At 32.9% G+C, this 27,422-nt stretch overlaps 1 protein-coding gene across 4 annotated transcripts in view; it reads left to right on the top strand.

The window, feature by feature from the left end:
- The first annotated feature begins 8,382 nt into the window (after window positions 1–8,382).
- LOC115981914 (myosin-1) overlaps window positions 8,383–27,422 on the top strand; it is a 31,412-nt gene continuing 12,372 nt past the window's right edge. Inside the window, exons 1-15 of one of the 4 annotated variants that reach the window (XM_031104347.1) lie at window positions 8,383–8,729; window positions 9,454–9,833; window positions 11,575–11,676; window positions 11,753–11,896; window positions 12,005–12,155; window positions 12,281–12,308; window positions 14,755–14,920; window positions 15,060–15,123; window positions 15,246–15,259; window positions 15,339–15,423; window positions 16,451–16,554; window positions 16,660–16,798; window positions 21,310–21,428; window positions 23,508–23,660; window positions 23,759–23,848. In XM_031104347.1, coding sequence (XP_030960207.1) covers window positions 9,468–9,833; window positions 11,575–11,676; window positions 11,753–11,896; window positions 12,005–12,155; window positions 12,281–12,308; window positions 14,755–14,920; window positions 15,060–15,123; window positions 15,246–15,259; window positions 15,339–15,423; window positions 16,451–16,554; window positions 16,660–16,798; window positions 21,310–21,428; window positions 23,508–23,660; window positions 23,759–23,848 — 1,725 coding nt within the window. In that variant the 5' untranslated portion in view covers window positions 8,383–8,729; window positions 9,454–9,467. Of the gene's footprint in view, window positions 8,730–9,402; window positions 9,851–11,561; window positions 11,677–11,752; window positions 11,897–12,004; window positions 12,156–12,280; window positions 12,309–14,754; window positions 14,921–15,059; window positions 15,124–15,245; window positions 15,260–15,338; window positions 15,424–16,450; window positions 16,555–16,659; window positions 16,799–21,309; window positions 21,429–23,507; window positions 23,661–23,758; window positions 23,849–27,422 lie in introns of all 4 variants that reach the window. The other 3 variants (XM_031104345.1, XM_031104346.1, XM_031104344.1) reach the window with 3 other exon arrangements.

Genomic DNA, 27,422 nt, shown 5'->3' with positions numbered 1-27,422 from the left:
GGCACATAGCAAGCAAGGCAAGTATATGAACATTGCATAGAGCGAAGAAAGGTGTGAATCAAGCACACTAACACTACGAAAGTGTATCTCACAAGTGGTTACATCTAAACAAACTCTAAGAGGGACGAATGCAACCACATAAGCAAATGGTTCCAAAGATTGACAAGCACAAGCCCACGGAGGGCACAAAAGCATGGCAAAGCCTGGATCTAGACAAACAAACATGGATATATAGCATAAAAGCAAGCAAGCAAGTATAGACACGCGTAAAGGAAATGATCCAAACCCTTTGATATAGGCTTAGGTGTATGGATATAGGCCTAGTCCACAATATCTAGATCTACACCCTACCAAAAGGGCCAAAACACAAGAAAAATGAGATAACAAGAGATAGAAAGGTTTTAGAAGCACATGGCATAGCAACCAACATGTAAATCTAGACACATGAACAAGGCATAAAGCACTCAAAGATATGTATCTGACCACAAGCATGAAAATGAACACTTAAACAAGTAGATCTAGGCATAAACATGGCAAAAAGCACATAAACACATGGATCTAAGCATAAGCATGCTAAAAAGGCACCTAGGCACATGGATCTAAGCACAAACACAATATTTAGGCATATCCTAGCCCAAGAAGACAAGGCCAACATCATCAAAGCATTAAAACATGATAAAAAGCAAGTAGACATGCTAGAAAAGCTATAGAACATGCTAGTAAGCAAGATAAAGCAAGAAACAAGCTAGGAAAATTAATAAAGCATATTATGAACAAAGATAAAGCAAAAGGTGTAGATTGTAACTAAAAAGCTACATCTACACCCTTTAGACCTCAAATTCAAGGTCCTAAGACCAGGGAGAGGATAAAGAGTACAAGAACACTACCTCTTGATTGTTGAGAAAAGAGAGAAATCAAAGGATTTTTTATGAGTTTTTAGGAGACAAACATAGAGAAAAGAGAGAGAATCTATGCAGAACTCAGCTCCAAAACACCCTTTTTTTTTTTGATTTGAGGGGTTAGGGGTATTTATAACGATTTTGTGACTTTTCAGCTAAGTGGCCACCGCCTTGTAATGGCTTGATGGAGGCCTTCCCAGGCTTGGATTGGGTTGATCTTAGTGTCCCTGGAAAGGTCTAGATGTGTAGTTTTTTTGAAAGATAAAGAACATTGAAATCCAATGGCTAGATCAAAAGTTATGGCCTCGGGAAGCGAGCTAATGCGCCTTGCACGGTTTTGAAGATAGCTCAACCAATTTGACTTCGATTTCGACCTATGAATAGTTGTTGGAAAAGGAATTCAATAATCTTTGCGATGATGCTAGTTTCAACATGTTCTGATGGTCAAATCAAAATTAGGGTTTTTGGGGCCCTCGAGAGTCAACTCCAAGTCAAACTTGGTCAAAATTGACGAAAATCACCAAATAGCTCGGGTTTGATGTAGAAACATAAAAAATGTTATTTTGGAATGATTTTGACCAACTTTGACTTTCAGTCAAACAAGGGTTGATTAGGGGCATTTTGGCTAATTTGACTTGAAATGACACTTTGAGTGCTCCGATGCCCGAGTGGGTTGCACCACGTCAATTTAGATGTTTCTGCGGCCCCTTAGAGAAAAGTTAATATTTTTGGGATTTTCGGGAATTGACATGCATATCAAGGGCAAACAAAATACGGTATCTACAGTTAGTAAAATATAATTTAACAAACCTATCAAAGAGTTGAACTCCAAAACTTTAATTGAACACAGTCATATTTGGTTAACTCTCAAGTTTCTGGGCTGCTTCTAAGGTTTTACTAAATGGATTTATGTAATTGCATGAAAATAAATAAAAAATGCAACCTCCCTTGCCGTTTGCCAGGAGGCCTGTATGCGTAATCCCTTGGAAGATTTTCTTCACTTTTGATATTTGGAGACTTTGGCTCCATAGGATAGATCTTTATAGAAAGAGAAATGATATGTCCACAACATTTTCACAACATTTTTACAACAAATTCTAAGTGCTAGGTTATTACTGGTTGTTATTGTTGAGGTAAAAAAGTAATCTTAGTATTAGGTTCAAATTTGAACCAATAACAACAAACCACCTGTGATTTGTTGTGAAAATGTTGTAAAAATATTGTGGACGTAACATCTCTCTTATAGAAAATATATTTGTATATTGCCACAAAAATTTTCTATTCTTCTACTCCTATTCGTAAAAGTCAATGTAAACAGTTGGTTAAACTCAATTCGAATGGCTCTTCTATGGGGGAATACAGACTAGCTGAAGGTGGAGAATTTTTCAAGACCATAATGGTTTGGATTAGAGGTTTCACCTATTTCATAATGTATCGACTCCTACTGTGGTGGAGTTGTGGGCTCTAAAAGATGGCTTACGGTTATGCTTAGAGCTAAACTTGGCAACTGTCTAAATTGAAGTAGTTGCTAAAATAGTTTTTCATCGTGCAACTCTCATAATGAGTTGCAAGAACCTTCTAAACCAAAATCCCAAGGATGGACTTAGGTGAGGGCCCGAACCCCCTTGGGTCCAATTTTTTTATTTTTCATGTTACTTTTTATAGTTGGCTCCACTTTCAAAACCTTAGGTTTGCGTTCTTCTTAATAAACCTAACTAGCTTCACTTAAATAGCAACTATCCAATCCAAAAACTTAACAAAAATAATAAAACCATTCACAATTGTGATTGTATTTTAGCAAAAAAAAAAACTATTTTACTACTAAAAAACCAAAAAAAAAATTGTGTTATTGGAGACGCTAAAACTAAGTTTTTTGCAACTACACTAAACTAATATAAATTAGTTGACTGTAGCAAGTTGTTAAAAATAAAATAAAATACAATATTTTATTAAGATTATATCTCTTCATTCAATTAAAAAACTCAATTTTTTTCTCTTCCTTTATTATTTTAATGAGTTGTTTATATTATTTTAAATGAAGTGATAAAAATAGAACATTTGATATTAGGTTTATTGTAAAGTGAGGTAGTAAAATAAATAAAGTAGCTTTTGAAGTGTTAAAAGCTAAAATTAGCACCACCACTGTGAATGCTCTAACTTCAACAAAAAAAAAAAAAAATCCTAGCCTACCTAGTATTAAAAAAAAAAAAAAAACATTATTTTGTTTTTGTTTTTGTCTTTGTTGGTAAATTATTGCATCTTAATGTATTTAGAAACAACGATTTTGAGTATTTATAATTTTTTAATACTATATGATGCCTATTTGGAGTTTTTTTTCTTTTGTACTCCTGCCCCCGCTAGTTTAAAATCTTAGGTCCTTCCATGCAAAAACCTAATGCTAAAGTAGGTTAAGTAAACAAAAACTGACTGGTAAAGTTTTTGATGATTGAATAAGAAATTTGAGGTTCAATATCTGCCTACACCAAAAACCAATTGGTGTTTTGGTCAGATAATATAAAAGTTATTATTGAGAGTGGATACTATAGGTTGAAATTCTCTAAAAAAAAGGAGAGATCAAATTATATATTTAAAACCACCCTACTACTACAAAAGTTAGGCCCTTTTGTAGTGGTACTTTGGGTTAAGTAATGTATTTGAGCTTGGTGAGAGAGTGTAATTAAGTGTTTGTGTGTTGAGATAAAAAAAAAAAAAAGTGTGTGTGTGTTTAACAGTTTTTAAAAAAAAAAAAAAAAACTTTTTAATATATACATCCATGTATATCTTGTGCTAATTTGTTGTTAATTATATATTGACTATTTTTGTAAATTTATTTTCATATATACATATACTTCTATATATATGTTTGGAAAAATAAATTACAGTTTGCATTTATATTATGCTTTGGATGCTAATTATATTTTTTTATATTTTTTTACTTATTTATTTTGTTATTGACACTTATTAATATATATTTTTAATTAATTTTGTTTTAATCTCATCCAAAAAAAAAAACCTTTTTAATATATACATCCATATATATCTTGTGCTAATTTTTTTTTTATTAATTATATATAGACTATTTTTGTAAATTTATTTTCATTATATGAAACATATACTTCTCTCTCTCTCTCTATATATATATATATATGTTTGAAAAAATAAATTACAGTTTGCATTTATATTCTGTTTTGAATGCTAATTATATTTTTATATTTTATTGCTTATTTATTTTGTTATTGACACTGATTAATATATATATATATATATATATATTTAATTATTTTTGTTTTAATCTCATCATTTGAATTAAAGCTTAACTTTGCCACCAAGGAGGGTTTGGTCCTCATTCTCAAAAAAGAAGAAGGAGGGTTTGGTCCCAAGATTAGCGAGGTGTGGGTGGGTTGTGGGCAGTGCTGGCTTAAGGCCTAGGCCTAAGGCTCCCTTGGCCCCCCAAAAAGTTATAAAAGGGTCCCAAGGCCACCTTGTTGAAAAAAAAAAGCCCCCAAAATTGTACAAAAAGTAAGTTAATCATAAAATGATAGTTAAGTTTTTTTTCTTAAGAAAAAATATATGTAAGTTTTGCATTCTTTCTCACACCTCTAAGAAAGCCCCCCAAAATATTGTGTCAATAGAAATACAACCCAATTGAAAGTTAAAACCCCTAAATTGTTTCACCAAAAGAAATTGTTATGAGTTTGTTGCTTAAGTGGATTAATTATTATTAATTATAAAATAGATGTTTAGTATTAATAATTTTTTATTATGAAGGAGGCAATAGTTTTTTAATAATTGTTGGTACTTCTTGGTATTTCTAATGGAGGTATTTAAGATTCAAATTCTGCTACTCCAAATATTGAATTTTTAATTTTTTAATGAGGTCGCAATTGTGTGATTCTATAAAATAAAAGAAAGTCTAAAGACACAATAAAATATCACAACATTTTTATAATACTTTTATTTTCAATTCTTGTAGGTCCTGGTGTAATATTTGATTTGATTTTATTTTGACTTATGAGGGATTGATACCTCAATTATTGTAAAAATGTTGTGACAATTTATTATATTTATATAACAAGTCATAAAATAATATAAAATTTTTAATTCATTATTATTTTTATAGATAAATTAAAATATTTAATGTCAATCTTATCGCCAGCAATGCAGAGATTGTTTTGAAGTAAATAATGTGCTAAATTCCTTACCTAAAACGGAGGCAACATTGATACTTGGAAGCCAACTAAGTATCATATTTACTTCTCCATAATATCTTCTGGTTTTATTGTCTTTCTCAACATTCCATTGTTTCCAACAAGATACCGTAGCACTCATCCACCCAAATAAAGGAACAACCGTAAAACAACCAATAAAAAATCAAATATAACAATCGAAAATTCTAGAGTATGTTCCACTAGACATTGCTTATGTCCTTCGAGCTGATTTACCAGCAACTTGAATAAATAGCATGACTGGAATGTTTCTTAAATAAAAAGAAAAGCAATAAGGTAACATAAAAAGTAAAAAGAAAATTGATTGTAATCTAAATCTATAACCTTACTCAAATTTTTTTTATTGGAGGTGACTTTTGATAAATCAACTATTGGATTACATTTTCTTCTTATGCTTACAAAATTGATAGAAAATTAAAAATCAATAACTATGTCATCAATAAATTGTTTAAATGGCAAGTTTCTGTAATTTAAAATTATACATAAAATATAATCTTATAGATCATATAGTAAATAATATCTGATTGATAATATCTGATTGATACAAAATTTAACATATGTATTAAGAGTGTAAGGAACATGCAATCTAGCAGTTAGATTTTTGAAATATTTAGTAATATTAATGATATTGAGTAAGGTTATAGTTTTAGACTACAACTAGTTTTGTAGGTAAACTTTGTCAAAAGTTTTTTTTTATATATGCACAACTGTTTAAATTTTTGATAAATTTGTTTTAGGGAAATTTAGGAAACTTCTGAATTTTTTTAAAGAGATAAAAAATTTAATGATATTTTCTTAAATAGTTGAAATTTCTAAGTAGGCCAAACTTTTTTTTAAAATATTATTTTTAGAAGAAGCCAAACTGTTGTTGATTTCATATGGTGGGAAAAAGTTGTGTCTTTGTATTGTAAAAAAGGGTGTGTTTTTCAACATTTAAAAAAAAAAAAAAACATTGATTTATACATGACTATGTACACTATAGTTTTGAGAAACTAATTTAAAATAATAAAATCATGATTTAAAAAAATAATTTCATAATTTTAACTAACATCTTGTCTCAAAACTTGATTTGAGTGTATCAATACTAAAGGAAAAGAGAAAGGGGTGTATTTTGGATGAAAGTTTTGTATGCATCCAATGTATGGGCTCACATGTCAATGATATATAAGACTCATATGCTGGGCATACGAGTATCATCTCATATTTTGGAGGGCAAAGGGTGAAATACTTGTTATTGATTGACACAAAGACACATGGCAAGTCAAAGGTTGGTAATAGTAAGATGGAAAACATCCTATCCGATCGCATTATGCTCAATACGACTATTAGAGGGAGACAATGGGCCCGTTTGATAATGTTATTTGTATTTTTTGAAAATATATATAGGTGAAAAAGTGTGTAAAAATACATATAATGTTATTTAAAAATTAAAAACATGTATTTAAATACATGTATCAAATGGTTCCCATATCCCTGCATTACACCTTACGGAAACAAACATTTGCCTTGCCGACCCTCTTTATTTTTTAAATAAGTTAGAACTTATCATTATTAAATTGGAAGTTAGAATATGATATTAGTGATGGTGCCGAAATCACATGCTGCCAGTCTCACTTTTGTATGCCATCTGTGGCTGTCCGATCTCTATTTTTTAAAACTACTTTTGAGTTTTGAGTTTTGACTCCCTCCCTCCACACCTTTTGCAGTCTCTCTCTCTCTCTCTCTCATTTTGTTTACGTAATCATTATAATTGCTTTTGAGAATGTCTAATTTGCCCTTCTTTTCACTTTTCAAACTCCAAATCCCCTCCCCCCCTCCTTTTTCCCCTTCATTTTACAAGAGATTGCCATGAAAGAGAAAGGCATAAATGATAGTATTTTTTTTTTTTTTTTTGATGCCTTCAATTTGTTTTATATTATGTCCATACTTTTTTTAACGATAAAAACAAGTATGCATCATAATTTTATACACTTTATCAAAATGATGATATTGGTCTTTAAAATAAATCTTCTACAATCACTTCAATGTTTAGAATAAGCTATTATTTGTAATTTTCAATATTAAGCAGTATATTTATACATGCTGTGTATGAAACACTTAGGGTCCGTTTGAATACAGTTTATTTTGCTGAAAACTGAAAACAACAAAAAAATTACTGTTCATTGGCCAGATACTGTTTATTTGCCTAATTGCATTGTTCATGTCCTATGAACAGTACAACAGGCGCTGGTTTAAAAAAAAAAAAAAAATGAAAACGTTGAACGCGTTTCAGCTATCCAAATTGCACCTTAGTATAAAATTGTGTTATTGAAACATAATTTTAGTTATGAAGTGTACATAACAATGTGTAACAATAATTAGCATTTTCTAATTGTATTTTGTTTTTGTTGATAAAGATTTTTTAATGGCTAGATTTCATATTTTATTGAATTACATAACTAGTAATATTATGACAATGCTTTACAGATTACCGATGCTAAATAATTGAATAAAATATAAAATTTAGGTACATTATCTTAGGTGTTATTCTTTAGGTTTTCTTTTTAAAATTCAACCATGTAACTACTTAATTAAAAAATACACTTCCATCTCATGAGAAAAAATCTATATGGTAGAATCTTAACAGGAGAAACAGCATTTAAGTATTGTAGTTAAGTCTTACTCTTGAACAAATATAGTTTAAAATATTGATAAGATATTTAGTAAATTACTTTTTGAGTAAATCGGAATTATATTATGAAATCAAGATGCCTATAGATTATGATTATCTTCATTTTGATCAAAAACAAAATGGATAAAGAACAAAACAAAATTTTTTGCAATGAATGGTTAATTTGGATCATGGATCAAACAACTCATGGTCAAGGTTTTATATTAATTAATTTCGGTTTGTCCTTTTCTTGACCAAAAGGCCTTTCCTTTTTTTCTTTGCCACGTAAACTTTTAAATATATAATATAATATAATATATTTTAGTTGGAGGGAAACAATGGCGAATAACTATTTTAATATATTTTTCTCAAAAAAATTATTTTAATATATTATTTAATTCTCTTTTTTAGGTATTATTCCAAAAAACACAGGGCCACAACTTCGGTTAGCTGAATAACCAGTACTACCTAATATATGGATACTTCCGTCATTATGCAAAACCAGCAAGGGTAATATAGTAAAATAAAGAAAATTTGAAAAGCACCAATAAATTAATATAAGATTTAACGTATGAAAAAAGTGATATTAGTGAATTTATTATATGTGTATCACTGTCTGTGAAGCAGATTTAGCAGAGAAAGAAAGAAAAAAGCAAAACCAACCAAAAAACCAAAACAAAAAAAAAAAGAAAAGAAAAGCTGAATCGTCTCAACACGCCTCAGAATATAGTAAAATTTTTTTTTTTTTCTCGGAATCCAAACAGAGCTGTGTGTCAGACTCACACCGTGGCCATCTTGATTGTTCTTTCAATATTTCACTTTAAAGCCTTCAATTCCACTTACATTTTTCTCATTGAGTTGAGTTCTGAGAAATAAGCTTGTTTTGTTGATCGATCGGAGTTATGGTGGTCATCTGCTTTGAGTGAAAGTTTCTGAAGTGAGTTCTTTTCTGAGGTAAGTAAGAGATCGGTTTTAGTTTTCTCTGAATTTTGTCTTCTCTTTTTAAGTTGAACTTTCTGTTTGGTTGCTGAGAAAAAAAACAAAAATGCTCATCTGGATTCTCAGTGGTGTTTTCGTTTTAAGTACTGCTAGTTCATTTTTCACCTCCTAGTTTGACTACTGAGAAAACTAAAATTTATTTAGTTTTTTTTTATAAAATTTTTAAAGCTTTTTAATTATAAATTTTCTAGTTTATTCTGCTTGTTCTCAACTCAAAAATTTTAATTTTCTTTGATTTTCCTACCTTTTCTTATCAACCAAACAATGCGTCCAAGTGAAAGATCTGTTATTCTTGAAAGGGGCATTGTCAATTAATTGAAGTCTGATACATACATGTTGTATTGAAAAATTAAATTCCAATGATAATTTTAAGTTGTATTAGCCATTTGAAAGTTGTTTGGGACTCCCAAATTTGAGTGGAATATGGGTCTGAGATAATTGCAAATTTTAGCAATCTTTTGGGTTTGGAACATGTCAATGGTGACTGATCAGTAAATAGCACTAGAGTCTGTATCTTAAACGATGGTCCCCGCCATTAAGTTCATCAGATAACTCATTGAGTGGGACCTTGATAAAGTTTGATTGGCCTTTTTGGTTTTAAAGTAGGCTTTTTTCTCTCTATTTTTAGCACATTGCATCTGCCCATACACTCAAAGTCGCAGGCTTTTGGGTTGTAAAGACATTTCAGGGAAGATGTCACGTTCTCGGGTCCAGCCTTCTTTCCAGTCCATCAGATCGTTGCCTGGGGATTTTCGCTTTGCAGGTACTTCTGATCATCTCGAAAAATCAGATGTTGGGAATTCGGGAAACACTGATGTGATGTCATCTAGTATTCCTGAAAATGGTGAGTTAGGGGATGCGGTTGTTGAGGATACAGTTGGCAACATGGATCATCAGGTTATTGAGGATTCGCCGTATTGTGGGAATGCACTATTAGTTGAAGACAGGCCCTCAATTGGTGATGAAGAGTTGGATTCTGTGGCTTCACAATTGCCTTCAATCTCAACATCTCGTAGTGAGCGTAGGTGGGGTGACACCACTCCTTATGCTGCCAAGAAGGTATTTTGTGGCTTCAGGTTAAAATTTTCTTTTACTGCCAAGCTCTGATATCTGTTAAGGATACATGGTATTATTGTGGTTTATTTTCTTGATCAATTGAATTGCTTAATTTAATTTGTCTATAAGGATGTCATAGAAATCCTTGTTATTATTGATTGTCCTTGTTGCAATTTTTTTTTAGTGTTGTGCGGTACATTTTTATTACTAATGTATTTTTGAATTATGTACATGTTTACGATACTTGGCATTTGACATGCAAAAACGGGCGAACAGATTAAATGTATAAGAGAATGAGATGCATTCTTGGCTCGAGATAATTAATAATTTTGGCCATCTTTTTTAGGGATAGTGACTCTTCTGTGATTGAAGGCAGGATTTTAGAACTTTTCCTTGGTAGGAAAAGATTGAATTTCCTCACCTGTTGAACAAAGGTTACTTGCCCATTAATACCAATGGAACTAATCAACTGCTGGGTTGTTGCACAATTTCAAGAATCTATTTGTATATTTGTATCTAACACATACACTCATGAGTACTGAATAAAGTGCTGTAAAATAGTAGCTAGCACATCTAGACTAATGTTTGACTGAATTTATTACGTTGTACTAAAAGCCCATTAGGTTGTACCACAAATTTGTTTTTTGTATTTAGCTTCTCATTTAATTCATTATATACATATGTACAATTTAAAAAGTGATATGTTGTTGGTTAGAGTTCCCGGAATCAACCTCTCAAAAATTAAAAATGTGGGTAAGGTTGCCAACCAATTACTTCTCTTAGATTCTGCAGAAGTGGGAGTTTTGTGCACTGGGTACGACATTTTCTAAGTAATTTTTTTACGCAAAGACATGATTAGATTGAGCACTAACGTCAAGTTTTAGGTAAATAACTTTTGAATCCAATGACTCTTAGTTTGTATTTATCAAAAAAGATGGTAATAAGACCAGTGGTAGTGTCTATTCTTCCATTTTGGACCAGTGGTTTGTTAGTAAAACAGTTCTCTATGGCTATTGCAACTTAAAATCTTAATTTTTCTCTTGTTTATTTGTTTATGTTTGCATTTTATTTTTTATATTATGTGTTTTTGTTCAACTCCCTCAACTGGTTGAGGTGCTGCCATATATCTTCTATTATTTGTTGCTCATGAGTTATTACTGGGTCAAGGCCATATTTTGGAAGTTAAGAATTGGAGAAAAATACAACTTATATTTTTACAGTTTCTCAAGATATCAAAAATTTGATACATCCAATGTTAGAGCTCCTTGGTCTACAAATGTTTTTCCAGTATTGGCTTCATTAGCCCTTGTTTCTCTTATTTATCTCATGGGGCAGTTTGAAGGGTTATGATTATGCTCTTTAACTTGGAAGGATATCATGTATTTAGTTATTTATAAAATTTTTACATGTTGATATGGCTTGTATATCTCATATGCAACAATATGTCATGCTAGGTAATTCCGGCTCACTAATGCTTTGTTGCTTACTACTAGTGCATTTCTCAGTATTGCTTTAATGCATTTGTGCTTTTGCTCTGTTGGTTTGTTTTCTTACATTTTGCGTGATAGATTAAAAATACTGCAATTAGAAAAAAAAAAAAAAAAAAAAAAAAAAAAAAAAAAAAAAACCTGCATGGTAGATACCATAATCTGTAAGTTTTTTACAAATTATGATCAGTTTGAGTTGACATTTTTAACATACTATTTAGTATTTATTACCTACTTGTTGAAGTTTACTATTACAGAAACTTCAATCTTGGATTCAACTTCCAAACGGGGATTGGGTGCTGGGGAAGAATTTATCAACTTCATCATCTGAGTCTATTATTTCACTGCCTGATGGGAAAGTAAGAGAACTTTTGGGAACTGTGAATTGTAATTGTTCTGGATTGCATTCAGATGGTTAATTCATATCTATTGTAGGTTTTAAATGTTAAAACAGAAAGCTTGATACCAGCAAATCCTGATATACTTGATGGCGTAGATGATTTGATGCAGCTAAGTTATTTAAATGAACCATCAGTGTTATACAATCTTCAGTATAGATACAATCAAGATATGATATATGTAAGTATTTATATAATTTAGTTTTGAATGTGTTTATATTTTGTTTTTCTGCTTATAGTATTCTACTTTTTACCTAATGGGTTTATGGGTGGAATTCTGTGCTTTCAGACAAAAGCAGGGCCTATTTTGGTAGCTATAAATCCCTTTAAGAAAGTTCCCTTATATGGAAATGGTTACATTGAAGCATATAAGCGTAAATCTGTTGAGAGCCCACATGTATATGCCATTACGGATACGGCCATACGAGAAATGAGACGAGGTAATTTCGCCTATTAATTACATCGAAAGATTGAGTTTTCAAAAGTTAAGATATTCTCTACAACTTGTCTCTCTACAAATTGTCTTTAGCGTCTGAAATTCTTATTTTGGTTCTTTTTCTTCCAGATGAAGTAAATCAATCTATCATAATAAGGTCAGTAGATTTTTGACTATCCTTTTGCAATTCCTTTCAGTCATTATTATTGTATGGATGAGTGCATCCTTTGTCTACAGCTTTTAACAGTTGAATTGTCACATTGATTATATTTTGTATGTCTGCTCAAAGTTGTTTTTCTTATAGATATAGGCTTCTATATTATTTTTTATTTTTATTATAACTGTTGTGTATGTGTTCTAAGTTGCTGCTTTATGCAATCCACCACTCCTGTTTATCTCCCATTTAGCTGTTGTTGGCAATGTATTTTTGTAGAATTTGAAGAAAATTGCATGGGAAAAGGATTTCATGGATCTGCTTTAGGAACAAATCAACGAATATTACAGTTTTGAACATCTGCTCCATTCAGTTTCACTTTTGGTTGAATTTGTTTTCCTTGGTTTGGGGTGGGGGGTATGATTACAGTAGCACCTTAAAACAGGGGCCTTTTATTTTTATTTTTTAATTTTTTTTGGTAAAACTTGCGTGGTTGCACACCTTCTGGTAAATTCCATTACACTCTTGGAAGAGATTTGCTAATTAAACCATATTAGTGGGTTTGAAAGTTCTTGGAGAAGAGAAGATGACTTTAGAACCAAAGAGTACATTATGCTTCAGTAGTGAGATCTGACTGGCTACAAAAATTGGAGATCTTGTTGGAAATGATCTAGCCAAAAATTGGAGATCCCATTGAGAGAGAGAGAGAGAGTCAAATTTCATGATATGATACGTTTGGTGAGGATATTATTATAATTTTCTAAAAGCTTTCAATTCAGTACTAGAAAGTGTTTATTCCTTCTCTCTAATCATAAGGTTGCCATTGTCACAATAAAGACCTCAAGGGGAGGTTTCTGCTTTAAAGGCTAAAAATATTATGCAATTGAAATTTCCATTTTTCCCAATGCAAAGATCTTTGACTATGTTACAGGGAGAGTCTATCAAATTTATGGTATTTTTCAATTTGGATATTTAGAATATTGTGCATATGGGTGTCAACATGTTTGCTGCATTGATAAATTGTGCAATCAAGAGGAAATCTTCAATGCAGGATAAAAGAAGAAGACAAAATGAGAGGTTGATGCCCATGTAGAATCACTTTCATTCTTGTATTAAGTGCAAATCATTTGTCAGACATGTCCTATTTGCACTAGATGCCAAAACCCATATCAATGTCCTTGTTATAAGATCCATGGAGTTATTTACTGGATGGCTGCTTAAATTTGTCATCATTGATGCTGCCAGTACTAACTTGGCATTTGAATTTATTCTTCAATTGCACCAATGAGCTCTCTAATGACATTTTATCCCATAAGAATGGGTAGAGGGTGAGGTTGTGGGTTCACACCTCATTAGGTTTGTAACTTACTAATCAAAAAATTTCTTCTATGGCACACCAAGCTTCACATTGGTAAATGAACTTAAAGCTCTATAAGCAGATTTAATGTGGTGGAATAAGGAGGCATTTGGAGATATAAGGATTTGTAAACAATCTTTTATTGGGGAGATTTGGGTGTTGGATACTAGGGATGAGGAGGGGTCCTTATCCACTTTGGAGAATAAAGAGAAGATACTAAAGCTGAATTAGAAATAATTATGCTCATGGAGGAGATTTGTTTGTGACAAAAATTTGAGGGCTATTTGGCTATGGGAAGGACGCAAAAATACTATATTCTTCCACTAATGGGTGAATCCTCATTGGAGTATTTTTTTGGTGATCTATTGGTTGGGGTGGGGGGAATCGTATCTGACCAAGGGGTGACTAGAGGAAATTGTACAGATCTACAACAATTGTATTGTGAACCAGTTGGTGGAGACCTTTGTTGGGGAAGCTGTTATCTAATATGTAGAATGCATTTATCCAAGGGGATGGATTTTAGATTCAGAACCTGTTGTAATTGGGTGCTTTGATGGTAGATTAAAATGGGCATCCCAGGAGTATTTGATGCAAATTTTATTTTGAAAAATCTTATAACCATGTAAATTGGGACTTTCTTTTATGTATGCTAAAAGATTGGATTTTCTGATTGCATGTCTACATTTAAATTCTTAATTCTAAAAATTGCAGTCCATTTGGTTGCTAAAAATCCTGCATGTAATAGTTATATACATACAACCAACTTATTTATGTATTTTCTGCATCTTCTCTATTGAAGTTCAGCTTGGGACATCTTTTGATATTGGACTGAGCTCTAATTTCCTTTGAATTGTACTTTTTTACCATTCAAGAAATTGAATGTGTAATCATAACTTGAGCCATCAAACATTTTTGATCAATGGGTATTTTGTTGTTTTTGTGCTTAGTCCTTGATGAAAAAACTTAACAATTTAGGAACTGCTTCTATCTATCATGAAATATGAGGAATGGAATATGCTTGTAGGGATACAATGAATTTGTGCTGTTTTAATCAACTACCATACTTATAATTGACTACATTTACTTGTACAGTGGTGAAAGTGGAGCCGGGAAAACTGAGACAGCAAAGATCGCGATGCAATATTTGGCTGCTCTTGGTGGTGGAAGTGGGATAGAATATGAAATATTGAAGACTAATCCGATCTTAGAAGCTTTTGGTAATGCAAAAACATTGAGAAATGACAACTCAAGTCGCTTTGTAAGTTCCCTGTTCTTCCCATGAATTACCTTAACATACATGTAATGAGGTGGCAATAGTAATGACCTCTGGAAGTAAAAGTGTTGAGGTTATTTCCTTTAATACTATGAGTGTTGATAATCTTATTGAAATGTCACAGGGAAAGCTGATAGAAATTCACTTTAGTGAAACTGGAAAAATATCTGGTGCCAATATTCAAACTTGTGAGTTCCCTTATATTACTGAGGTCATGGGATAAAGTCTTAGCTCATTAATTTATTTTTTCTGAAAAAATTGGAACTGACCATACTTTGAATGTTTGTTTCTTTCTGTTTATTGTTCATAGTTTTGCTTGAAAAGGTAATTCTTTTCTCTGGCCTTTTGTATGGACCCATTTGATTTTTATTCAAGTCACTTATTCATACTACTAAATCAACAGTCTCGAGTGGTCCAATGCACAGAGGGAGAGAGGTCATATCATATATTTTATCAGCTTTGTGCTGGGGCTCCATCTGCTCTTAGAGGTAATTATTGTCAGTTATTTCATTATGTCATTTTCAAGAAATTTTCTCATATGATATGGGAAATGGTTTAATATGCTAATATAAGCATTCAATAAATTGATATAGATCTCACGTCAACCTTGTGGAGGGAGAGACATGGAAGAACTTTTGTGTTATAGGAGTTGTCAATTGAGAGAATAAAATCAATCTTTGTCAGCTCTTTGTTCTGTTGGTTATTATTAGATGAGTGTAGGCCATATAATCTTGTAGATTTTATAGATTTATTGTACTTTGGAGTCTTTCTTGGGGGATGATTGAGTATGTATCCAGCATAGATAATTGCTTTCGGGATCTGTTGTACTCTGTTTTAGATTTTAGTACAACTTTTTGACTTTTACAAAGAAACTGATGTTTATCTCTACTACTGACCAAATTCTGAATAATGGAGTGAAGGCAATCTTACATTTATATTTCTGATGGTCTTTAATGAAAAACTGGTTGTGTAGGACTTCAGGAAGTGTGAATGTTGTAAGATGTATACTTATATTTTTTAATGGACTGATGACAAGTATTGACAATGACTTATCCATATAAAAAAAAAAAAAAAAGACTTATCCTTGTAAATGCCGTGCTTGCACCACTGTGCTGTTACGGTTTTGGCCTAGTACACATTAAATTGATTTCTCCTGAATGTATACTGATATTTTTTAATGGACTGATGACAAGTATTGACAATGACTTATCCTTACTTATAAAAAAGAAAACAATGACTTATCCTTGTAAATGCCGTGCTTGCACCACTGCTGTTACGGTTTTGGCCTAGTACTCATTAAATTGATTTCTCCTGATTGGCCTTATGTTTAAATTTGTTTTGAGGTCAGCAAGTGGTAAACATTATAGCTAAATGTCAGTCTTTTGATCCATTTACTGTGTTAGTTGCCTTGGATTGGCCTTCTGCTTAATTTTGTTTGACCTATATTTTATGCTTAATCAGTTTTTATTCTTTTGCCTTATTTATATTTTGGTTCCTTTTGACTTTGAAACACAGAGAAACTAAATTTGAAGAGTGCAGATGAGTATAATTATCTGATGCAGAGCAATTGTTATTCAATTTCTGGGGTTAATGATGCTGAACAATTTCGCATTGTTGTGGTACTTTCTCTTATTGTGAATTATATCTCCTGCGTACGTTCAAGATTTATTGTACTTTTTTCATTTGCAAATGAATTTTGTTATATGGCTGTTAATGTTTTCTAGGAAGCTCTGGATGTGGTCCATATCAGCAAAGAAGACCAACATAGTGTATTTGCAATGCTTGCTGCTGTCTTGTGGCTAGGAGACATCTCATTTTCTGTGATTGATAATGAAAACCATGTTGAAGCTGTGACAGATGAAGGTAAGAATTTTCTGAAAGTTAAAAGCAAAAAACAATTTCAGGATGGTGATGTATTCTCAATGTGGATGTACAGTGAATCATGGTTTTTGACTCGGGAGACTGATTGGATATGCCACCATGACAGTTCTTGGAAAGCTAGGAAGCCTAGGATATAATATAACTAGGAAAGTCAATACATCTATAAGCAGACGTACTTTATGTTAAAACACATTTGGAACCAATTGGATTCCTAGATAATAAACGAACATATCAATAGTTTACAGAATAACATCAAGAGTGCAAGATAGTTTTACTCATTGAAAAAAAGAGAGTGCAAGATAGTTATAGAACTGGCATGGTCCCCTCAAGTGTCACTTTGCCATAAGACTTGAGCTGTGAATTCACAGAAGTTGTTCTTAGTATACTATCAACTTCTAAATTCAGAAGAGTCCAAAAAGGATAAGAGGTTGTAGATGGCAATTATGCTGAGAGATTGTAACTAGTGGAGAGATGAGAAGCTCATTGAGGCAAAGCAGGTTTGTATAGAGCTATTTGGGTTCATGGTAAAGGTATGGGAACGTGAGACACTCCACTAGTTATGGGGATATGAACCCAATCTCAAAAATAAAACCAACTAAGTTTTAAAGAACCTTGGAGGTTAGAGGACAGAGAATGCAGAGTCAAAAATGGGAAAAAACCAAATCCTGGGGGGTATAATAAGGGCTTGGGAAAAGTTATCTGGAATGTGGTACATTTGGGTTCATGGTACAGGTATGGGAATGTGATACACTCCTTTATCCTGTACAGGTTACTGGGTCTAGGCTTAGTTGGTTTGCTATTTGAGATTGTGGTTCTCATCAAATTGCTGAGCTGGGTTGCTTTGATATGATGTTATGCGTATATAAACATAAATGCACACTCATGTATGAGTATATGTATGTATGCATTAAACATATGAAATTAATCATTGACAAGTCCTTGTCTTGTTTTCCCCTTTGTCTTTCCAATTAATTCTTTATAAAGTCTTAGCCTATTAATATCCCTTTTTTTGATAGATAAGAATAATTTCATTAAAAAAAGACTACTTCATGCAAAATGGACACAAAGTAGCCTAAAGAATTACATACAAAGGACAAAGACGTGAGAAGCAATGGAATTAAATCCCTATCTGTAAAACCCCAAGCAAGAGACCAATAAAATAGAGAGCCAGAATGTGGCTATTAGTTCATTCCCTGTACTCTCCACATCCTCAAAGAAACTTCTATTTCATTCCCACCATATGGTCCGCATCAAGCACAATGTGGCCGAATTCTAAATGTCAGAAAAAAGTTAACTCATCCAATTTCTCCAGCCAAACATAAGAGTCACCAATATTCAAATCAATTGCTTATAACACCCTCAAAATTCATATCAGCACCAATTATTCGAACTACAACAGCCTCAAATCTGTTTTTCCTTTACACTATGAATTTTCTGTCAATTCCAATAGATAGAACTTAACCTAAAAGTCTACAAAATAATATTTTAGGGGTTAAGGTTTTGATATTAGATATATGATTCCTTGATTTTAGTTGATTTGAAGTTAAGGGATTGAATCTTTTCAATAGGGGATGAATTGTGATTTAGCAGATTTTGTAGAACGCAATGGTTTATTCAACAATGATGAACAAACACCGCATGTTAGGATTGACAGTTTTGGGAAATTGGAATTTGTAAGTACCACAAATTGGAACACATTAGTCTGGTTTGCACTTCATAACAATAATTCTGTTCCGGTGACTCTTTCAATTTGGTCACTGGAACGGAATATTTTGGTTCCGATATGTACTAGAATACCGTTTTGGGATTTCTAGTATATAACGTCAATAACAACAACTTATAAGAAGTTCATAGTAGTTTATACCATCTCATTAACTAACATAATACCATAAAAGGTAGCATTAGAAAGAAAAATAGAAATAAAATTTCATAATAATTACATGTGTAAGAGGTGTGGGGAGTCGGTGGATCATCTTCTTCTTCATTGCCCTATAGCTTTTGAGATGTGGTCCTTGGTGTTGTGTTTGTTTGGACTTTAGTGGATTATGCCCCTTAAGGTAATTGAGTTGTTTGAGTCTTGGCAAGGTAAATTTAGGCGACATCACAATATAGATTTTTGGAGACTTGTGCCGCATTGTTTGATGTGTTGTATTTGGAGCAAAAGGAATTCTAGATGCTTTGAGGGATGTGAACGGTTATTGCTAAAGATTAAGTCCTTTTTCTTACATATTCTCCTTGATTGGAATATAGCTTTGTTGCATTTTATTTTTTTTATTTTTTCCTTCCTGTTTTGCTTGATCATTGTAATTTTGGTTCTTGATTTTTGCCCCCATAGTACATCCCCAATGTACTCGGGTTGGCTGTTTTTTTATTAATACAATTTTTCGTTATCTATCCAAAAAATAAAAACAAATTCAAACCAAATTAAATAACATTTGACAAAACAAAATAATATAATAACATAACTGCATGTAACTGTTATGCTTGTTTGTTTGTTTTTTTGTTCTTTTTTTTTCATAAAACAACACTAGCTTGTAGTTGTATTTTCTTAATAGGATATATCAAAACCCATTCACAGGAAAATTTTCCCTTTGCTTCAGAACAAAGTACTCCTTAGATTTACTATCATTGACTGTCATAGTAAAGTGAAAAGAAATGATGTGAAGTTAAATGTAAAAACTGCCTAACATAAATGCTAGAAACAATTAAAAGTTATTCTGAAATAAAAAAAAAAATCTCAAGGTGGGGGAAAAAGCATGAGCGCCACGTTGGTCCAAGTGGTAGAGTTTGTCCTCTACGAAACGCAAGAAAGATCAAGAGTCTTAGGCGGTGGGGTGGTAGGTTCACAATTGGGTACACAAATCTAGGAGGACTGCGATCTGTGGCTACTACTACCGAGGTTTCCGGGCAGCATACACAATTCATATCACAATTTCAATCATGCAAATAATGTTATGACAAGCAAAAATGACGTTTTATTAAAGCAATAAAACAAACAATGATAGGGGTTGGCCACTATAACCTAAACTAGAATCTAGCCCTTAAAACCCCCAGTGGAGACGCCACTGTGAGCAACTGCAAACTCAGCTTGCCAATTTTTCCCAAACTGGGTCTAACCTGCAGAACCAAGCTTAGAGAATGCGGAGAGCCCAATAATTGCAATCTGTATAATCCCCCATTTATGAATCCAACGGTCATGATCAACCTATATCTCCGAATCCAATGGTCATAACAACAACCACGTGCACAAATATCCAAAACATAGATTCAGACTCTCTCTCTATAAAGCTTAGATTCCATTTTTAAATTTGGATATTTGTTGCTAGTAGCTAGGTGCCACTGTGAGCTAGGAGTGGGGTGCCGCTGACTGTTGAGATGAAAGGCAAGAGCAAGACTGCAAGAGAGATGAGAGATGAGAGGCGAGAGAGTCATGATGAAGAACTGAAGAAATGTGTAATTGGAAATTTAGGGTCTGATTGGGTTGGGGGATTACAAAACTGTCTGTAGTTTTTGAGGACAAAAGCAACTGTTTCAAGCCGGTTGAAACACATATTTTGACTGAAATGACCAAAACTTGCCAAAGCGCTTCAAACACGTCGTGATCTATTAGTGATACAGAACATGGGAGTGTTTTGTACTGGTATGGTAAATACTGACCATACTGGCTAGTACGAAATAGTGTTAAAAACTTTGGGAAGGGTGGAAGGCTGAGAGACACATCCCTAATTAAGGGGGAGTGCTGGCATGAGAAGGAAAAAATGAGAAAAAACCTTAATTAGGGGGAGTGTTTCGTAGTGATACAGAACATTGGAGTGTTTTGTACTAGTACGGTAAATACCGGTCTGTAGTTGCATTTAACCAAAATACTTTAGTTGAAGAGGCCATTTTGTTAATAAATCTTTGTTTCTCATGGTCCTAAATTTCTGAAAAATTTAGTAAGAATTGGTTTTGGAAGATAATATAAACTCCTATGTTTTCTCTTTGTTCCTCTTGTCTGGCTTTGCAAATAGCGTAGTTGGTCTAAATCTCATCCAGTGCAAGAATTTCTAACCATCTAATTTGTTTTCTGTACAAGGCTCAGAGTGAGGTGACACCTCTAAAATCTGGGAGTCGAAACAATTTCTCTGCTATCAATGTGTTGTCTGAAGCTGATTTGAACTGTTTATAATCTTATTGAGAAAACATGGTGATTCTAAATTGATTTCTCAGTAGCTGTTGCATTTGGGCTGGCTTCTTCTGTCAACAATCCTTTGTAGTTGTCTTGGCAGTGCAAAGCATATGCTTGCAGTTGACATTTTATATTATCTAGTGATTTTTTAGTCATCTCTTTCCTCTTGCTCTATCATATGAGTTATATACAAATTATACATTAAATCTCATGCATTTACTTATTTTTAAAAAATATTCTATGAATCTGATCTTCCTAGGTTTTATTTTTTTGTTTAATCAGTGCTCACATGTTCTTAATGTGAAGTGACTTGTTTTACTTTCAGGTCTGCTTAATGTTGCTAATTTAATTGGATGTGATGCTGGGGAGCTTAAGTTAGCTTTGTCAACTCGCAAGATGAGAGTTGGGAATGAAAATATTGTCCAAAAGCTAACTCTATCACAGGTAAGGAGACTTTCATGGTAAAACTTAAATCGTGCACAATGTAAATTTGGTACTAAGATAATAGGCAGAGATGACTCATCTCCCCAATATTTGTTATTAATGAATATCAATACTTTCATTCTTTTGTAATTCTCTTTTTGTTGGACTTTTGACATCACTTTATAGCTCTCTCTTATCATGTAAATACTGCTCAAAATGGATGTCAGCTACTTGATCAGGCTAAACTTTTACTTGAAAGATTAGCTGTTGAGTTTTATTACCCATTTGCATATCTGAATATCATGTTGGAGTGGTGTCATGTTATGAAATGTGTGTGAGACTTATGCATTGGGCTTCCCTTAGGTTGAGTCTTCTGTCAGATATCTGGTTCCTCCTTTCTGACCCAACTGCTTTGTGGCTCACATGAGGTGCATGTAACATATTTTAAGCCTTTCTTTAGTATTGAAGCTCATGCTAAAAAGGATGTTGAGTTGCAATTGTGCGGTTTTAGTCTCTCTCTCTCTCTCTCTTTAAGGATATCCTATAGTGGGAACATAATATAGTTGTGATTGCTGCATTTCCTTGTTTCTTAATTTGACATGACTTGAGGCATGGGTGTTGGCATATATTACTGGGTCATTTCCCTTAGTGGTGGCTCATTAGGTGTTAGCATGTATTAGTCAAGGCATATAAATTTGAACTTGAAATTCAAGTATTAAATGATCATATCAGATTGATCCATTTATACAGCGATAGCCAATGGTCTTTGACCAAATGGCACCTGCTCCCTCTTTAATGAGTGGAAGGTGATCTCATTGGTTAAATCCTACATAAGCACGCTTGTTATATTTATTGTTAAATTACCATTTGTCCCAAAGGCTTAAACTGTTAGGAAATTGTGAGTTTAATCACTCAACCATTATTCTAATACTCCCCCTCACATGTGAGTCCAAACTCCCTCTTAATAGGTAGACTCAACACCTTGGATTTTTAACTTTTTAAATGGGGGGTAGAGTGGAGACTAGATTTGAATTGAAGACCACCTGCTTTAATATCATGATGAATTATTGATTGCCCCCAAAGCTTAACATGTTAGAAAATGGTGAATTTAATCACTTAAACCATTATTCTAACATTTACCTATAAAAACATTTAAAAAAAGAAAAAAGAAAAAAGTAAAACAAAGATGGTTGTCTTATGGCTTATTAGATGCTTTGAAATATACTCTTATATAACTTCATTTTTTGTGTCTTAGTTTAGTTTTTTACATTCTTACACAAGGTTATTCTCAATTTTAATCTTTTCATTTTAAGAGCATGTAAGCTCCATAAGTGAAGTGACGCAGGACAACCAGAACAAAATTGAAATAACGGAAAAATAAAAGATATGACCTAGGAGTCAGCACCTAGGCCTTGCTTGGAGTCAGCACCAAGCGGGAAAACCACTAGGAGTCAGCACCTAGGGTAGACCTGGAGTCAGCACCAGACCAAAGAAAGACCAAACGGCCATTGTTTTCATTCATCAAAATATCAACTGTCTCCTCAAGGAGTACAATAGGTTGCTTATAAAGGATTACTAAACCCTAGTTCTAATTGGCTAGGAAACCCTAATTGCCTTATTACAAAAATACCCTTGCTGGCTAGGAAACCCTAATTGCCTTATTACAAAAATAACCTTACTAAATTAAAATACTAAAAGCCCAATAAACTACTAGGACCTAAAACATAAAAATACAATTGACTTGCAAACATAAATAATATTAAATAATAATTCTCTTTCATCTCCCGCATCATGAAGGCTTATGATTCAGCAACTGATTATTTTAATGCCTTTCTTCATCTATTCATCTTTTTCAAATGTTTTTAGATTTAGTCTTTGGCTACCCTAGAATTATAGTCAAGGTTTTCAAGGTACTTAGAAAATGGGGTGACAATCTCGTCATTCTAGTATTGGATCTAATTTTGAAGTTTGCGGAATTGTAGAAGTTTTCTTTACATGTCAAAATATATGAATATGGTAGACTGTCTTTGAGTCTGACCAATTCTAGCCTCCTTGATGATTGAAAAAATTATGTTTTTTCTTTTTTCTTTTTTCTTTCAGGCCATTGACACAAGAGATGCATTAGCGAAGTCAATATATGCTTGTTTGTTTGAGTGGCTGGTTGAACAAATTAACAAATCACTTGCAGTAGGCAAACGGCGTACCGGCAGATCCATCAGCATTCTTGATATCTATGGCTTTGAATCATTTGATGTATGTTTCATTTATGTTCTCTCTCTCTCTCTCTCTCTCTCTCTCTCTCTCCCCTTTTATTTAATAATTATTTATACAGATTTAATTTGTTTCTGCAGAGGAATAGCTTTGAACAATTCTGCATAAATTATGCAAATGAGAGATTGCAGCAACACTTTAATCGCCATCTATTCAAGTTAGAACAAGAGGTATTATCTTGTATTTTCTTTGTATAAATATGAAAAATGTGAGTATAAAACCAAACAGATTTGAGCAATCCTTGGTTTTCATAGAGTGAACTCTTTCAATTATTTGCAAAAAGAAAATGGAATCCATATTGTTAAAGTCTGGGGAATAATAAGGTACATGGAATGGACCTTTTATTAGAATATCTATTTGGTCATTTGGTTGCACTTTCATTTCGGGGAATAATAATTACCCTAAAGTGAGGAACTATTCCTTGATGCATGAAATAGAATAACTATTCCTTGATGTACGAAATAATTAAGCAATTGCTGCTTTGCTCCTTGGGCATTCTCTCTTTACTACTTAATTTCCATTCCAATCCTAAATTGCCTTCTCTTCTCACTCTCCATTGTCTGATCAAACACTATCATCATCCAAAACATTAATCTCAACTGTCATTTGATCCTCACTAGCACCATTTTAAGTCCCATTGGAGCCACCTTCACTCTCTCTACTGTAAAAGCTTCCATCTTGACGAATTTTCCTCAAGTACCCTCCTCCTTGCCCTTAGTCTCTTCTGCTGGACCCAACACAAGTCCCTTTTGCAACTGCAACCACTACTCCACCATTGTCGATATTCTTCTTCTTTTTGATAAGTAATGGAAATTTTATTCAAACATTAAAAAAAACAGTCACCCTATACCCAATGTATACGGCTGTGGATCAATACAATCAAGAACACAAATTATAAGCATCCATCAAATCATAAATCGAAGAAATAGAATGGCTTCCTATGATAGACATCCAATCTGGTATCATTCTAAAAATGAATTTCAGAATCCTCATAACACCGGTTGTTTCTCTTCCTACCAAATGCACCACATCAAACAAGGAGGGACAGCCTCCACCATTGTCGATATTCTTACTCAGGCCTGCCTCATCTAATTCTCCTCGCCTAGATTACAGTAGAGGTAAATTGTGTATGCTTGGCATTATTGAGGATATTGATAATAAAATCTTTGAAAAAAAAATGCTGGTTGGAATTATTTTTTTTTGTTTATATATAAAAAGCATTTATTTTTATATATATCAGAGACAGATCTAAAGTAATAAATAAATTGTGGAAACAAATTTGAGATTCTCTTTCAATATTACAACCAAAGAAATGAAAGAAAATGGTTATTCTATTACAACAGCTCCTGTTCCCATTGATTCCTATATCCTGCTTGATTTTCGTTTAGTATACCAAACATACCCTATTTTAGAACCAAACTATCATCCTGATTCTGTATAGTACTTTATTAAAAAAAAAAGAGGACAAAGCTTTTTGTTTTGTTTTTTTTCTTGCTTGTTTTTGACAACTATTCAGAAAAGGTAGGAGAGAAACGGAATAAAAACTTTATGAGCTTTGGAATCTGAAAGTGCAGTGCTGAAATTTTCTTACTTTTGTGTTTACAAAAAGGCCACTGCTATGTTGATTAGAAAATATGTTTCATTCATTCATTCTTTCTTCTTCTTCTTCTTCTTTTTGGCTTACAACAAGTGGGGGGAAGAGGGATTCGAACCCAAGCTCTCCCCACATGGGATACTGGAGAGTGCCAGTGTGCCACAAGGCTCTTGGCAATATTGAATTTATTAAACCACATGCTGGAACCAGCTAGAATGATAACTAAAGCTTATTGACCTGCATTTATAAGGAAAAGTTTCTAATTTCTTGTTAGAATTCAAATTTCACATTGTCTGTTTTGTTTGAATTTTCAAATTCTGAAGTCATTTGTATTCTAACCTGAATCTGCTTGCGAATTACATCCATTGTGTTAGTAAAGTTTTAATTTGAGCTCTTCATCATTTTTGTGCTCAGTCAATGTTGCTTCACAATATAGATGCACTTATATACAGCATAAACCTGTATTTTAACTCTGGCTGTGAATTTGTTTATTTTTTTATTATTGATTGCTGGACTAGCCTGCCTTGGCTGTATGGATGGATGCCGGAGAACACTAAGAACCTTAACCCTCAGCTCCAATAAATGCAAGCCTTGCACAGAGTGCAATGGTCAAGCACAATTCTTTTAGATTTTTATTATGATTATTTTTTAATTTTTAAAAAAGAAGAATAAATTCTCAACTTCTACTGTAATGTGAACTGGATCAGATTGTTGGCATCCTCCTTAATAAATAAAATGAGAAGTTTATATGAGAAAGGCTTCACTAATAAATGGCTAAAGTGAAAATACACCCCTAAAGTTTGGGGGTCTTTGGATTTTTCACCCTGAAGTTTTAGAATTTGGATTTTACTTCCTTAAAGTTATTTTCTGTTTGCATCAGCGGCTCCTCCGTCCTTATTTTCTGTCAAGTGCCACATAAGGTTAAAAAAAAAATGATGTGGCATCATTTTTTTGGTCTATGATTTGATGGATGCTTGTAATTTATGTATTTAATTATTGTGTTCCCCTGCTGTATACTTGGGTGACTCATTATTATGTTTTTGAATAAAATTTCCTTTACTTATCAAAAAAAGAAAAGAAAATGATGTGGCATCATTTTATTGGATGAACTATACACATGGAGTAAGTTTATGTGGCACTTGATGGAAAATAAGGATGGAGGGTCCGTTGATGCAAACAGAATATAACTTTAAGAGGCTAAACTTCAAATTCTGAAACTTCAGGGTACAAAATTCAAAGACTCCCAAACTTTAGGGGTGTAGTTTGCTCTTTAGCCTTAATAAATAATGACCCCATATTCATGCTGAGACATGCATCCATGGAAACTGATTATATTCCCATTTTGATATCTTTGCAACCACTCTTTTAATATAATGATGAACAACAAATTAAATGGTTTCTACATTGTTTACCACCAATACTCATTTGTGATTTAGTAGAGCCATGATGCCACTAGAGTAATGTAACGAATACAAGACAAATGATTAAAAAAAAAAAAAACTAATTTACTAGTCTTAAAATATTAGAAAAGATGAATTACAAGAGCTCCAAAACCCTAGCTTTTAATTAATCATGGCCACAGTACCCGGGTGTATAAAAATTGCTATAAGAAATATACAGATGAGGCTACATGGTAGACCATCTGTTGCTATGCAGGATGATGTCTGGTGCTCTCGCTTTTGAGGATTTGTAAATTGATGCCTAAGACAGTCGTCACATGCTTGCCTTTTGGAAGTGATGATTTTTTTTTGTCATGATAGCTGCAAGATATGGGAGTATTGTTTTGCTTGTTCCCTGTCTGAATGGTATGGTTGGTTAAGTGGCCGAGTCCCATATCAAGTAGTCACTAAAAAACTCCCCAAGATATTGATTCTCCAACTTTCATAAACCAAAATCCCAACATAGATAATTGGACCTTCAATAGTTTTTATTCACTCGGGATATCTTTTAGTATATCTTTCCAAGTATCACTAATTTTTGTGGTATCCTGTTGCTACAAGTAATGTCTGTTTTAGGTAGTGCCATTGTTTCTTTGTTTTTAGTTTCTTGCCCATTCAAATTTTAGATTTTAAAGTTTTTGGAGGACCTTTTGAACGCTCCTCTGTATTGTTTCTTTGCTCTTTAATAAATTTCTGGGGCAATTATAGCTA

Source organism: Quercus lobata, chromosome 3 (assembly GCF_001633185.2).
Source record: "Quercus lobata isolate SW786 chromosome 3, ValleyOak3.0 Primary Assembly, whole genome shotgun sequence".
Lineage (NCBI taxonomy): Eukaryota > Viridiplantae > Streptophyta > Magnoliopsida > Fagales > Fagaceae > Quercus > Quercus lobata.
Note: the sequence above shows the minus strand (reverse complement) of the source record. Positions and strands in the feature narration are given on the sequence as shown.